Raw genomic sequence first — 15087 nt, 5'->3', positions numbered from 1 at the left:
TCTTTTTATTTTCCGATGGTCTTAGGCGACCCCTGTGAAAGCGTCGTTTGACCCCCAAAGGGGTCGTTACCCACAGATTGAGAACCGCTTCTGTAAAGGAAAGAAAAAAGTGGGTGAGATGACTTTATAGAAAAGAAACCATGGTCTCAAGTTATAGGCTGAAAGACTGCATCCTCTACTTGATTCTGAGCCTGGGATACATCACCAGCTTAACGAGATAGAAGGGTAAACGAAGAAACAATTAATTTCAGGCAAATCAGGTTTTTCTGACAAATACTGCAAGATAGTAAGCATTAAAATTTTAGAGAACTTGAAATGCTGAATGGGACTACTATAATTCAATCATCTTTCCCTCTGAAAATGACATTGTTTCAAATTATATACCCTCTATTACGTTCATGAAGTAAAGCACTATAGAACTACTCAAGAGAGCCACCAAAGCAGTAATGTGGAATTTTCAGGGTTTTGTTGAAACTCACTTTATTTTAAAAAAAAAGTCATGAACAATAAATTACAATTATTTCCCCCTTTTATAAATTCTTCATAAAATATATTTGACAATTTTAAAAGAAAATTTCAAAAGTTGCTTTCATTTTTGAAGTGCTGATGACTTATATTTTGACCATTCTGTCATGCTGGTGAATTATTTTGTAGCTGCTACAATAGTTTGATAAACATTTTACAAAAACAACAACAACAAAGAGGAAAAAACAGACCAGCAGAAAGAACTATTCAGTGTGCTATTATATCTGACATTTAACACTTACTTCATCATAATGATAAAGTATCCCTTAGCACCAAAAAATCTACAGGAACCCCATCTTTCTAAGTGACACCTAGTGCAAAATAACATTCTAGGAACTAACTGTACAACCCCATATTTTAACTGGCCACAGCTGCCTATAAGTTTATTTGAAATATTTGGTCTTTTTTCAATTAAGACAAATTTCATAAAATACTATACACCATGGCAAGAGACTCTACGAAGAAAAATTATTTATTGAGTACCTATTATGGGCAAGGCACTGTGCACATTTCTTGCTTTCATTTTCCTTTAGAAAATATCCAGGAATTTTCAAGTATAGCTAATCATCTTTTATTTCTTACTCCTGGCTGGAAAAGACCTGTGGCTATACACTTTTTTTAAATTGTCATTTTATCAACTGATCTTTAGTGCTGAGCACACAGTAGGTACTTAATAAATACCTCCTGACTGAAAGAACAAATAAAGACAAAGAATTTACTATCATTTTGCTTGGTATTATAGGCTATGTTAGAATACAAAGACTTGAGAAAATTCCAGAAGAAACTTCCTGATCACCTCACACCCTTACCACCAATGAAAGAAAGAAAGAATTCTACTTCACAGGCATAATCTTTCAGAATAAATGATAATCGTTAACTCTTTTAAATGAGGCAGGAACAAAAACTATGTACTTAAGAAACCAAGCACATAGATATTTGAAGAGCAAATTAAGTACTGGCATACCATCACCTGAATCATTACGAATATGTTGACAGACATTATAATGATGCTTTTTACTTCCAGTAACTCAATCCCTTTGGCCAGATGTTATACTAATTTGGTGATACAGAGGGTCAATTACGAGGTTCCAGTGTATTGTCGCACTTCTAATTTATCTCAAAAACGGTGTTTAAAGTATATGGGTGTTTTTTTTTTCATTTTAAAAGGCTTTATTTCAATAAAACCTTTCAGTCCAAGTTTTAAACTTCCAGATCAAGTAATGTATCATTCAGAAATTTTACGTACTCCAATTTCTTTGTGCTTTTTCACCTTCTAAAGTCCCCTGAACACATTTTAAGAAAAAATACGATAACAATATTCCAAAAGTCATAGAAGTTCAAAAAAGCTGAGGAGACTATGCAAAACTATCAATTATTTCAATATTCTAATTTTTTTTAAAACTTTTGACCAAAGATTCTAATGCTTTATAAAGATTAACCTAGATACAATTATCTTAACCTTAAAGGCCAATGTTCTAATGCTCTGTTTTAGAAAAACCTTCTTTCCTTAGATTTTAACTATCTGCATTTACAGGAAAACAAACTGGAAACGATCATGTAGGGTTAAAATCAAACTGACTTCAAGAAAAATAATGGTCTACTGGGTTGGACATAGACCATACCAAGTGATTGTATAAAATCTATAACTTTTCTACTTGATATAGTTGATGCCAATCTGTATAGATATCATATTCCACTTTAGAAAAAGGTAATCAACATTTAATACAACCATATCACCATCATTACTGTGTCAAATTAAACAAGAGAAAACAGTGTTAGTGCCAAAATGAAAGAAATTCCAGTGATGAAACAAGACACCCTATTAGGGCAGGCAATGTGAGGGTAGAGCCCATTTGGTTTCTTCAACTTTATGCTGAGGCTTAGACAAAGTCTTGAAATAAAAAATTAATATATCAAGTTCCATAGTACATATGTATAGCAACGTTTTCAGAAACAGAAAAATCCTGTGTTCAGATTTATGTCAGATAGCTGATGCTTAAGTGCAGACATGTCCCAACGCAGTGGTTTTATTGAATTGACTGCTTGGCCACCTAAAGAAGGTATAACTGAATCACCACCAATGTCCTTGCCAACCTGCTACCATATGATTGCATGGCTAGTTCTACTCCTGCAGCTATAGGGCACTGGAGAGCTCAAACATACTTCAGCAGCTTTGGATCACTTAATTTCATTTATGTTTAGACTGTTTTAGACCCTCCAAAATGATGCCTTTAAAAAAAGCTGTATAATATTACAAAAATTAAAAAAAACTTAGTATGATTTCATTAGAGGGAGGGGCAGGGTAGGAAGATGAGGGAAGGTTCTTTTATTTTTCATCACTGATTTCACCAGCAAACCTCAAAACCCAAACCTACATCAAATAATTTAAACAGAAGTGGCATTTTCTTCATATGGAATGCAAAATGCACACATTCACATACTTACATATACATAAATATATACATATATGTTTCCTTTACAAAGCTTCAAAGGTTGCATTACCAGCATGCAAACCTCTTCTTCCATGGAAATTCCTAATACTGACAAGGAATGTCTAAAATACATAGAGACATATTTCCAGAAAACTGGACTCTCCTTTCTTCTTGGCTCTTAAGAGAATTTTTCTGTCCAACTTCTACCAATGATTTAAAAAAAATTTACACCCACATTGGTAATACACATTTAAAACATACTAACAAAATGGCCAGCTTGGACTTAAGAAAAAAATGAGGGGAAAAAAGAAATCCCACAATAAAATCTAAACCCTTAGGAGGTGGAGTTTAGCTTTTTATATTCTTTTTCAGCCACATTATGTTGCATCACTGTTAAAACAGAAGCAGCATATCATCCAAGATATTTGCAAATAATATATGTCACGTTTCCCAGCTGTTATCTTTAAATGCAATTTGTACTAATCTGAGTTCTAGTTCAAAAGCATCTGGACGATCCTGAGGGTTTGCAGCCAGCATTTCCTTAATCAGTTGTTTCATTCGCCCATTCATAGACTTTTTCTTCACAGGAATGAGAAGTTCCATTTTGGGATTTTCCAGAAGCGCCTCCCCAACAGGCACAATCTCAGTTCCTTGTTTTACGTAACTCCCCAAGAGTTCCTTCTTTGTCTCCGTGTCTATGAATGTGATCCTTTCCAGCATTGCCCAGATGATAATCCCCAGAGCAAAGATGTCAGCTTTTGCTGTATAATGTCCCTCCCACACTTCAGGAGCCATGTAGAAATCTGTTCCACAGGCTGTGGAAAGGAAACACTTGTTTACACTGACAGGTTCTTCTGGGTTCTGCCCAGAGGCTGAACAAACTTTACTTAGGCCAAAATCAGCCACTTTCAATGTGGGTTCCAAGTCACTGGTATCCAACCTGCTTTGAGAAATCAAGATGTTATCAGGCTTAAGATCTCGGTGGATGATCTGGTTTTTATGCAGGAAAGCCAGGGCACTGCTCAGCTGAAGCATGAAGCTGGTGTTAGTTTTACGATTGGGTTTCCTGGACAACAGATACTCATTCATATCTCCTCCGTCACAAAAATCCATCACAAACCACAAATAATAGGCGCTTCTGGGATCAAAGGCAATTTCTCCTTTTAATGAAGTCTCTACAAGCTATAGGGAGGAAAAAAATCAGATTACAATCATCTGCAGTTTATACAATTCAGCTATAGAAAAAAAGTAACTGGTTAAGTTAATCTCTAATTTTAAGTGAAAATCCCATGAATATTTTATTTGGTTAGTGCTTTCATATGTGCATTTCATTTTAAACTTCAGTATTTCAAACTGTAACTTTGTCCCTAACGAGTACATACCAAATCTCCAAGTACAGAGGTAAAAGCTTATTTTAAAATGCCTTTATTTTGAAAAGTGTCCAACTGGCTGTACATTTTCTGCATATGTCAATGGAGCAGAACTCTACCTACTTAGCTAATAGCTTCATGAATAGATTGAAGTTTCAGCAGCTAGACCTGGTAGATTGCCAGCTGAGATATAAACATCAATCAGGAAATTCTATTAAATGAAACTGCCTGAAATATTCTTCTTGCTCATTGCACATACACTATCAACATAATCTGTGAAATCGAGATCAAAATGATCATAGAACAACTAGTTATTACAGAAATAAAGTGCTCCTGTAGTCACTGATAAAAAAAAAGACTGACATCATTACTTCATACACTTCTACAGGCAGAATGCAAATATGTTTGCTATCTCTATCACTGGATGGCTTTTAAAAACCAATTTATAAAAATCACATTTGCATTTTGATATAAAAATTCAAATCTGAGTTTATATATTTCTTTCATTCTAAAATACAGGCATATAGTGCTTTGAAAACATTTGTCCTATGGTGTCCTCTTCGGACTCATGGGTTTAATAGAAACTCAATAGGGAAGTGAAGAGTTGTTGAAGAGTGAACTGTTAATTTTACATTAAAATCTACTGGTACTTCCTCTTGTCATTTTGGCGGGCAGAAGCAATGAACATCTCTCCATGCCCTCTCCCCCCATGGCAAACAGCAGTAATTGCAACAGCCTGCAGATGTCTTTTTTGCATGCATTTTTCTTGTTGCATGTGTTTGTCAGTGAGACTGAAAATGAAAGAATACAAAGGTATAGATCACATAATTATTTACCAGGTGCACTGTTACTAAATATGCTGAGATTAAAGACCGTTTCCTCTTTTTCTGTCTTTACTCTCAAAAGTAAACTTCCTAAATAGCTTTGAGCAATGCAGAGTCCTAGCAATTAAAAGAATGGTATAGAGTAAGGCCAGATAGTAAAATTTTAGGCTTGACAAGCCACATAAGGTCTCTCTCTGTTCCATATTCTTCTTCCTTTTTTAAAAAAACTCTTAAAAAATGTGAAAATTATTTTAGCATCCAGGACATATAAAAACTGGTAGAGGGCTATAGTTTGAGGGCGTCTGGTTGAGAGCTACAGCAATACAGAGCTCAATCTGCTTATTTTCACATGTAGAGGATGCTTAACCACTGGTTCGCTTGCCCAACGTCCTTCATAGTTTCCCTGTTCTTAGGATATAGTATAAGCTTTTTAACAGGGGCTAAGCGATCTTGTGTGTTCTGACCGCTGCTGATCTTTCTAGCCTCATCTAAAACAACTCTCCCTGTACCCTATAATCTCACTATCTTCTTTCAATTCTTAGAATGCTTCATGCTTTTTGCTTTAAGACATTTGTATGTACAGTTCTTTCTGCCTGGGAAGTTTTCTGACTTGCCTAGCTAACTCCTCTTCACCCTACAAGTTTTAGTTCAAACAGTTTGTAATTCTTGAACTCCAGGATTATGTCAGGTTCCTTATTATACGCTCCTATACCATCCCATCCTTCTCACTCATGACACTTATCACAAGTATGCAGACTGGCCACTTAGTTACTATGCATGAGACTGTGTCCTCTGTTAATTATTTGTTTTACATTTTCTTCTAGGTGAGGTGTTTAGCTTTCAGGAACTGATTTTAACGATTCCAATTGAAAACAAGGACGTTATCTGGAAAAATATGGATAAAAATAAAGATTTGTGTAGAGACTGGAGAAGACCATACATAGGGATTCTGTGGTGACACCACCGATTTGTCTTTACTAGATGTAAATATTGGTGGTCTTCACTAGATGTAAATTTAGAGAAGGCACTTGCTTAATGTGTTAATGGATGTTTGGTTAACTAAACAAATCCATAGAAAAGACAATTTTAATAGAGCTACCTAGTACTGAGTACTTCCTATGTGCCAAGTATTGTATCTGTATCACCTCTAATTTTGACAACTTCCATGGAAGGTAGAAATTATTATTCCTATTTTACATAGGAAGATACAGGTGCTGGGAAAAGTTGGGTTATTTATCCAAGGTTATACACCTAGCAAACAGTGTCACAACTTAGGTCTATTAGGCTTTAAAAGAAATAGATTATTTTAAAAAAACATGCTTTAGATTAAAAAAAAAAATCTCAATCAAATCTGGAAGGACTTATATCTTAAAGCCTTGGAAGACCAGCTAATGCCTAGTTACTATAAAGATCGCTTGATCTGGATGGAAGGATACTCAGTACTAAGTCATATGTTTAACTGTCTTTCCAAAAAAGATTATGCATCTTAGTCTCCAGAATTTAACGCAAAGTTCAGCATGGTTCTACACACTTTTAAGAGGGAATGTTGTGCTAAGAATGTTTCTGATATTTTCTATCAGTGCAACTTACAAAATAAGCACTTTTAGAAAAATAATATATCGACTAGAAGCAAAATAGTTGTGTTTTATATTCAGTCTTAGAAGAGGAAACTTCAGGGCACAGCATGTCAAACTGCAATTAAATTAGGTTTTCAAGACTGATATTTGTTCATCATACAATGAAGTTTGCAAGTTCTTAATTACACAGGTTAATGTGTTTGTTTTCTTCGTTGTTCCTAATCTGCAAGCTTTTGTTGTTTTACAAACAAACTTTTGTACCCTGATGGTAAATTCTGAATTTAGACACTTATGGAAAGTTGTTTCCTTTTCCAAGAATGACTAGACTTATGAAGTTTTGCTCTGGCCTTTAACTAGCTATGTCTTAAGTATCTTTTCTCTTCAGCGAGTATAGAGCTACTAGAGATTGTGATCTATGGCAGAAGCCACCATAAAAAAATAAACAAAACCCAACCTTTTCTGTTTTCTCATGCTTTCCCCAGGTCTACAAAAGAGTAACTTGGAGGCAAAAGAGTAATTTGGAGGTTAAGAGAGCACAAGTTTTACCTGTCAGTCCTACTTTCAGCTTTCACTTCTGCTACTTGCTAGCTACGTGACTTTGAATAAATTCACTATCTATTCTAAGCCTCAGTTTCTTCATTTGTAATGATAATAATAGTACTTTCCTCATAGGATTGTTCTGAGCAACTGCCTTTAAAGCATTTTGCACAGAGCATGGAACGAAGTAGGAACCCAAATGTTAGAACTTTTTTTTTTTTAGCTGAGCCATCCCGCTACCTATTGGCAGCTTAGCGGCAGCTCAGCTTGGACCGGGCATCGAACCGCTGTTGCTCAGAGCTCAAACTCTTGAGCGAGCTTTTAACCAACTGAGCCACTCGGCCGGCCCCACCAAATGTTAGCTTTTAGCACTGTTAATAACATTCAGGTGCTAAGCCACATACTTCATAAAAATTAAGTGAAATTGTATGATTAAGAAACCATATAACTCTCTAAAACAGCAGAGGCCTATGTTCATTTCTTATAAAGAAATGCCCAGTTACTTATGGGTGCTGCTATTGGTTGTGAAGTGTTCCCTTTTCTTCTGCCTTCAGTTCTGAAAAAATCTTATTTCAAGTTAAGTGTTATTTATTAGACTAGTCTTGATCACTTTTTTAGCTCCTATGTTGCCCCATTCCTATGCAGATTGGCAAGTATTACCGCCTAACAGGTGGCTTATGTTATTTTTAGGTATTTGCATCACAGGTTTAAATAAAACCTGGTTTTAAAGCAAACATTTACTCAATTGTCTTAACTATATAAACATCTGCATTTAAAGTAGTTCATCTAATTCTTTCATTCCTCTTCTTGCTCACCAATGGTATGTTCACATCATTTCTATTTCCCATTCAACCACACATACCTGTAAATAAAGGGAAGAATTAGAGCCGTGGGACATCTTTTGCACCAACCCATCTTTTTGTAGGATGCACTCCTCCAAGTGAATCACATTGGGATGTTGGCTCTTGATACTGCTTAGTGCCCAGAACTCACGCAGGGCTAGTTCAACATTCTCAGGTGCATGACATCGAATTTTCTTCACTGCCACCCGTGCAGAGGTCTTTCTGATGACTGCTTCATACACAACACCGTAACTACCTCGGCCTACCTCCCGTATTAGATCGTACTTTGGCTGGCTACTCACCATCTTCAAAGTCAAGGTTTCTGGAAAAATCAATAAAGTGCTTTGTTGAAATTAAGCATGCCTACTGGCTTGCATTTCTTCTTACGTATGATTTAGATATCATCTGTCTCACTGTTCGTAGTGCTTTTTACTATACCTTGGGCAAACCTAAATATTTTAATAGTAACAGTAAAGCAGTTAACACTTATGTAGTACTTACCATGTATCAGGAACTGTTGCAAGCACTTTATAATATTAAATCCATTTATTCCTCATAACAAGGTTATGAAGTAGATACTATTATGGTTATTTTGTAGATGAGGGAACTAAAGTATGAAGAGTTTAACAACATGCCCAAGGTCAAATGGCTAGTATCTGGTGGAGCTGGGATTTAAAACCAGGCTATCTGTCTCTGACATCCATAATTTTAACCACTACACTATACTGCCTCTTATACAAACTGCTTTAAAATGTCATGGTTAAAAATACACTAAAAAATTCAGCATTCTATTTACTGGTCACAAATCAAACAAAATTCCAGCTTCTCTTTAAAGCTGACACACACATAAGAGGTCATAAAACAGCAAGAACAAAAACCCATCACAGTTAGAAATACAAACACCTTGCTTGTACTTAGGGGCTGAAAGTGAACCAGATCACATATAGAACTGAAAATGTGTAGTTGTTTTTAATATTTAAAAGTGAACAGTCAAGGGCTGGCCAAGTGGCGCATTGGTTAAGAGCCGGCTTGGGAAGCCAGCTCTGAGCAGCAGGACCCCGGTTCAGATCCCACATGAGGGCCAGTGACACTGCCCTCTACAGCTAAGATGGTGAACAACAGCTCCACCTGGAGCTGGATTGCCAAGTCCCCGCTACTGCGTAGGCTGCAGTGGGCTGCCACGAGCTACCGTGTGTGGCTGGCAGCCAATGTGAGCTGCCAAGAGCCTCTGTGAGCGGCTGTCCAGAGACCGGCGACTGATCTGCCTCACCCGGGAAGAGCGCAATGATGATACCAACATGGGCCAGTGAAGCGACGTCCTCCACAACTAGACTGAAGAACAAAAAGGACAGCAACTTGTCTGTTCCCCTCCCCCAATCCCCCAATAAAATCTTTAAAAAAAAAAGTAAACAGTCAAAATGCGTATGTTCCTATTTTGTTACTTCCTTACCTCTTGCAAACTAAATGAAAATAACTTTGTGGAGAAAAATGTTCCTGTGAAAATCAAGTAGGCTACTTAGAATGTAGCCACATTCTACCTCTCTGTTGTTTAACAATAGCTATTTACTGTAGATCTAGGTCATTTTTGTCAACAAAAACTGTCCTATAGATCAAGGGGCTCTCTTTGGGGGAACAGTTCAGAGGAACAGAAAGCTACTGACCCTTGAGCCTGAAAAATTGGGAACAACTACCTTAAGTTCATAGGACTGATTTAATAGAGAAAATGAAAGCTTCTGAGATCACTTCTTAGCACTGCTTCCGCAGACTGGACAACACCACCTCTCAATTCCTACTGCATTTCCTAGTGTAGTGTCTGATTTCCTGGCCCAGAAGCCTCTGCCCCTCCTACACAGTAGGCTGTCTTTCCTGATCTCCGTGTATCGCCAATTACTGTCCATCTCGAAGTGCCTCGTGTCTTTGAAGCTGTCCCATACCCCCCAAACGAAAGAGCGCCTGAATAAGGGGGAGGGAAGGTGTTTATGAAATCCTTGGGATCCGGGATCAAAACACAGCACGGTGATGCATCTCGTGCGAACCTCCGTGACTTAGGTCGGCATTTCCCGGGCCTTCACGCCCGTTGCGCTAGTCCAGCGGCCGCGGGGCGGCCAGGCCATACACCTGCTGGTGCCCGGGAAGGGCCAGTCCTGGGCAGAGGTGTTGCCCGACGCAGCGGCTCAGGGCCCCGCTCATTGGCCAAGTATCAGACCCTCCCCCTCCTCAGCTGTGTCCAGACGAAACCCGGAGGGGATTCTCCAGCGGCCCTTCACCCCCAGGGGCCAGGCCTGCGGCTGCCTCAACTCCTGGGGGCTGGCGGCTGAAGCCTGGGGCCTGGGGAGGAGGCCATAAGCTTAAGAGCAGGCCGCAGTTGGGGTCGGTGGCCTGAGGGGTGCGGGCCGGAGGCCTGAAGAGAACAGGGCCTTTCCCAGGATGACTCCGCTGACAGGTCTGTGACAGGCCTCCTAGTGAGGGAGGCACATGCAGGGCCCTCGGCTCTGCAGCAGGGCCTCTCTGCCAGGCGGAAGCGCCGGATTTACCTCAGGGTAGCCGCCGCCGCTTCTCCCTCTCACGGGCTCTGCAGGCCGCCATTATCGGGCAGCTCGCGCCTCCGCCGCCGCGGCCTCCAGTCAGAGGCCGGCGCGCGCCCCCGTGGTGCGCGGACACACCCCCTTACGCCTCGCGGCCCCGCCCCCCTCCGGCTTTCCGTAGCGCGGGCCGGGACGCCCAGCGCCGTCCCTATTGGGCGCGCGCCTGGCGTTCTGGTGGCCACCTCCCTGCTCCTCTGGCTTCCAGGAGCCGGGAGTCGCGGAAGGTGTGCGCGCTCTGGCACGCACCACTCGTGTCCCTCCTCGCAGGGGTGGCCAGGCCCGGATTCAGGGAGGCCACTCCACTCCCAGGGCTTGGTCTTGGTCCCACCGCAGCGGGCTATCACGGCCCGCGGCCTCGGGGCTGATCTGCGGCAGCAGGTCCGGCCTAGGAGATGCGCGCGTCCGGCGCGGCCGCCCCTGCCCTTCGCCCCGCTGCATACCTACCGAGCTGCGGGCGGGTGTGCAGGGGTCTCTGGGGTGGGACGCCTGGTGCATCTTCCTCCGCGCGGGCCTGGGGTGCGTGCGGGACGCAGAGCTCTTCGGCGGGCCTGCGAGGAGGTGCGGCCCGAGCTGGGAGGCCTGGCGTCCGCCACGCCGGGAGGGAGGCTGCACCTTTTGTTAGAGTTACTGAGCCATTTTTGCGGGCGGTGCAGTTGCCGAGGCGGCGGCGGCGCGGGGCTGGGTGCGATCATCTGGGAAGACGCCGTCCCCTGCTCCGCCGGCGCGGTGGTACCTCCCTTAAAGAAGCCGGCGCCTCATTGTTCCCAGGCCGCGGCAGCCGAGGGTCGGGGGCGCCCTTCCCCGCGCGGAGATGAAGAGACGGCGGCGCCCGCACCTGACTGCTGCCCGCGGTGCACGTCCTGCCCGGTGGCAGCACCCGCGGGCTCGTGTAGAGTCGGGATCTAGCTGGCGTGCGGCGACAGGCGGCGGTCCTAGCCGATCTGTCCCGGATTGACAACGAACACAGCCGTTCTTTCGGGGCCGGACCGTCAGCCCGAGTCATTGAACCACCCGACTGCCGTCAGATCCCAGCATGCATTCCCCTGACAGCTAGCCTGGGACTGTCAGTTACTCAACAGCAGGACTAAGTGGTTATTCAGTTAGTTAACCCAGAGCATCCGCCAGAAACGTCCATTCCTTGTTCACCTATTTATTCTGCACCCATTATTTGTCAATAAGGTGGTTGTTCCTCCTCCCAGTGCTGTATAAGGCACGATGTGCAAAGAATTCTTGTCACTGCTTTCAGGGATCAACCAATTAATTACCCATTTTATTTTCTCTCCTCCATTTATCGACCTTTTCTCTAGCGTCTGGAACTGGGTTAGGTCTTTATATAAATTATCTCGCCTAATCCTAACCAAACCCCACAAGGGCAGGCTTTATTATTAACACTATTTTTGAGGAAACAGACCTCTGACTTATTTAACCAAAAGGTATGTTTTGGGCGGGGCGCCTGCCTTGAATACCCATTCCCTGATGTAACAGCACCTGCCGCGCTCCCCCCCCCCCAAAAAAAACCACCTGCTCTGTAATCTGTCCAGACATTTGTCCTGAGTGCCATGTACCACTCTTCACCTTTCTACTAGGAATGCTAGGTGAGCCAGGACTTGGTTTCTCTTCTTGAAAGTAGAGGGGAAATATGGAAGTCTCTGGAGACAGCTAACTACCTGTATGGATAATTGATCAGAATCTGGAGATGGGTATCTCTTTGGATCAGAGGAGGCTTTTCTTTTTATTTGTCTCAGTCATTAAATATAGGAGTCCCTCCTTTCAAGATGGCTGCAGAACTGACACATGAAATCCACCTCCCTAACCCTAGAAGACAGGCTGACTCAAGTCTGTGAGGTGGATTCAGGTCTTGTAGAGCTTGAAGCTTAAACAGTTTGGGGTGTCCTCTTTAGTAAAGAGATTACAAAATGTTCCTGTGAACATATTGCTGGGGCCTTGGAAAGTGTCTTTCTCTATAAGTGAGGGACTGAATCGTAAGTTTCATTTTCTCTAGGCTGATCCTATCCCTACTTACTACATTATATCATTATTTGTTTGCCTGCAAGCCTTCTCCTACTAGACTGAGAGTTCCTGGAATTCTTGAGACAGGAACCTTGTCTGTGATTCATTTCTGCAGCCTCCTCTTATGGTACTAAAATACACCTGAGGATAGCATTCTTAGGTGTAGTAATGCATTGCTGGTGGGAAGGCAAAATGATGTAACTAATTAAGGACATTTGGCAATATATAGCTACATTACATATGTTCTCACTATCTCTCTGAGTAAGCCTAGGTCAAATCCAGGAATCTAGCCTGGTGATATATTGGCAAAAATACAAAAAGCTGTATGTACAAGGCTATTCATTATGGCATTTTTATAGCAAAAGATTGGAAACTGTTCACACATCAGTAAAGAACTGGCTAAATAAATTATAGTACAAACACAGGATGGAGTGCTATGCAACTGTAAAAAGATATGTAGAAGTTTTTTTATATATACTAATAAACCTAATATGGAGCGATGTCCATATATATTGTTAAGTGAAGTAAGCAAGGTGCATAATAGTGTTTATACTATGCTATCTTCTGTATAAGTAAGTAGTTGGGAGGTATACATATACATTAATTGCTTATATTTAAAAGTTAAACAATGGAAGAATAAATCCCAGTCATTTAAAAATGGTTTACTATGTGGGTTGAAGGGGTTGGGGATGGAAATGAGACTTCTGTGAATGCACCTTATTATATAGTTAGTATTTTGGAGCCTTGCAAATATTTTGCATATTTATAAGACAAAGTTCAATAAACAGAGTAAAATACTCCATAAAAATTAAAAACAAATGAGCCATCTGTATGTAAGATTGGTGGCATAACTACACAGAGAAAATAATTTCAAGTGGCTTTATAAGTATTTGACTGTACCTCCCTAATGGGATATAGCCTAAGGATAGCTAGAACTGCATAGAAGTAATTAAATTGCATTCATTGGTCTTGTTAGTAATATTGATATTGCTGTTTTGAAACTGATAGGTATATTTTAGGATAAAGCAAATAATCATGTAATGGCATTAGGAATCAAGATTTTCAATGTATGAGAAAAAGTTACAAGTATTAATGATGTTTAGGATAATCTTAAGCTCTGAGTTAGTGGAATGCAGTATGTATTTTTCTCTTAATGTATTTTCTGGCTCTGCCTAGAAACAATGACCAACCTGGTAGTAACGAACACCCCTAGTGCACAGTTTTGTTCTCTAAATAACATTTTCCAGTTTAAAAAAATTAAAAATAAAACAAAGAAAATCAAGGATATTTTGATAAATGGCTGGTTCTGGATCTGGAACAGGAAAGATGAACTTGGGTCATCTTGTGCCGGGAAGCCAGGAAGCTGTCACACTATTGGAACCATGTAACAATGGCTGAGGAACCAATACAAAGGGACCCCACTGACCAAAGATGGAACAATTTGAGCATTAAGAGAAAAATGACTTCAATAGATTACAACACAAAATATATAAAAACCCATTAATTAATATGATACTTAAGGAAAACACTTGTTATCATTGGAGTTGTAGGGAATCGACTAATTACTCTGAACATTGATAAATAAAGGGAAATAATCAAACATTTTCCAGTTTTTCCTTAATGGGTTATGTTCCAGGTAACCAAATAGTAGATGAGAAAAAGTTGTATTTTTAAAATTGAGCTATAATTGACATATAACATATTAGTTTCAGGTTTGAAATAATGGTTTGAAATATGTGTATATTGTGAAATAATCACAAGTCTAGTTAACATTCATTATAAGAAGATTTATTATTTTATTATTTTATTATTATTATTTTAATTGGGGATCTGGGGCAGGGGAAGAATGTTGGGGAATTGGGAAGGGGGACCAGCCAAGTTGTTCTTCAATCTTAGTTGTGGAGGGTGCCAGTCGCCATCTGGCTGCCTGTTGGCAGCTCGTGGCCTCAAGCTCAAGGTGCTGTGTTCAATCTTAGTTGTGGGTGGTGTAGCCACCATCCCATGCAGGCTTTGAACCAGCAGCCTTGTTGTTAAGAGCACACACTATCCACTGAGCCATCCAGATGGCAGCTCAACTCAAGGTGCTGAGTTCAGTCTTAGTTGCTGGTGGGCATAGCCCACCATTGAACAGGCAGTCTTGTTAGGAGCACGTGGTCTCACCAGCTGAGCCATCCTGCCACCTGTTGGCAGCTCAGCAGCAGCTCAGCTTGGGCACACCATCACTGGCCCATGTGGGAATCAAACCGGCGGCCCTGTTGCTCAGAGCTTGCACTCTTAAGCTAATTCTTAACCAACTGAGCCACTTGGCCTGCCCAAGAAGAGGTTTTTTTTAAAGATTTCATTGGGGAATCGGGGAAGGGAAACAGACAAGTTGCTGTCCTTTGG

At 40.9% G+C, this 15087-nt stretch overlaps 1 protein-coding gene and 1 long non-coding RNA gene across 4 annotated transcripts in view; one reads left to right on the top strand and one right to left on the bottom strand.

The window, feature by feature from the left end:
• Positions 1-463: 463 nt before the first annotated feature.
• On the bottom strand, positions 464-11380 carry PDIK1L (PDLIM1 interacting kinase 1 like). Of its 2 annotated transcripts, none has more exons than XM_019650211.1 (3): positions 11137-11380; positions 8128-8429; positions 464-4139 (listed from the first exon to the last, which is right to left on the bottom strand). In XM_019650211.1, exons 2-3 carry the CDS (start codon positions 8410-8412, stop codon positions 3399-3401), a joined length of 1026 nt encoding a protein of 341 aa, XP_019505756.1. In that variant the 5' UTR covers positions 8413-8429; positions 11137-11380; the 3' UTR covers positions 464-3398. The 2 variants fall into 2 exon arrangements, with proteins under 2 accessions (XP_019505756.1, XP_019505755.1); XM_019650210.1 differs by lacking the exon at positions 11137-11380 and adding an exon at positions 10642-10778.
• LOC109386755 (uncharacterized) overlaps positions 9474-15087 on the top strand; it is a 29251-nt gene continuing 23637 nt past the window's right edge. For both annotated transcript variants that reach the window (XR_002124842.1, XR_002124841.1), the window contains exon 1: positions 9474-10550. This is a non-coding gene — a long non-coding RNA (uncharacterized LOC109386755). The remainder of the gene's footprint in view (positions 10551-15087) is intronic.

Source organism: Hipposideros armiger, unplaced genomic scaffold, assembly GCF_001890085.2.
Source record: "Hipposideros armiger isolate ML-2016 unplaced genomic scaffold, ASM189008v1 scaffold_138, whole genome shotgun sequence".
NCBI lineage: Eukaryota > Metazoa > Chordata > Mammalia > Chiroptera > Hipposideridae > Hipposideros > Hipposideros armiger.
The sequence above is the reverse complement of the archived record's forward strand: the minus strand, read 5'-3'. Positions and strand labels throughout refer to the sequence as shown.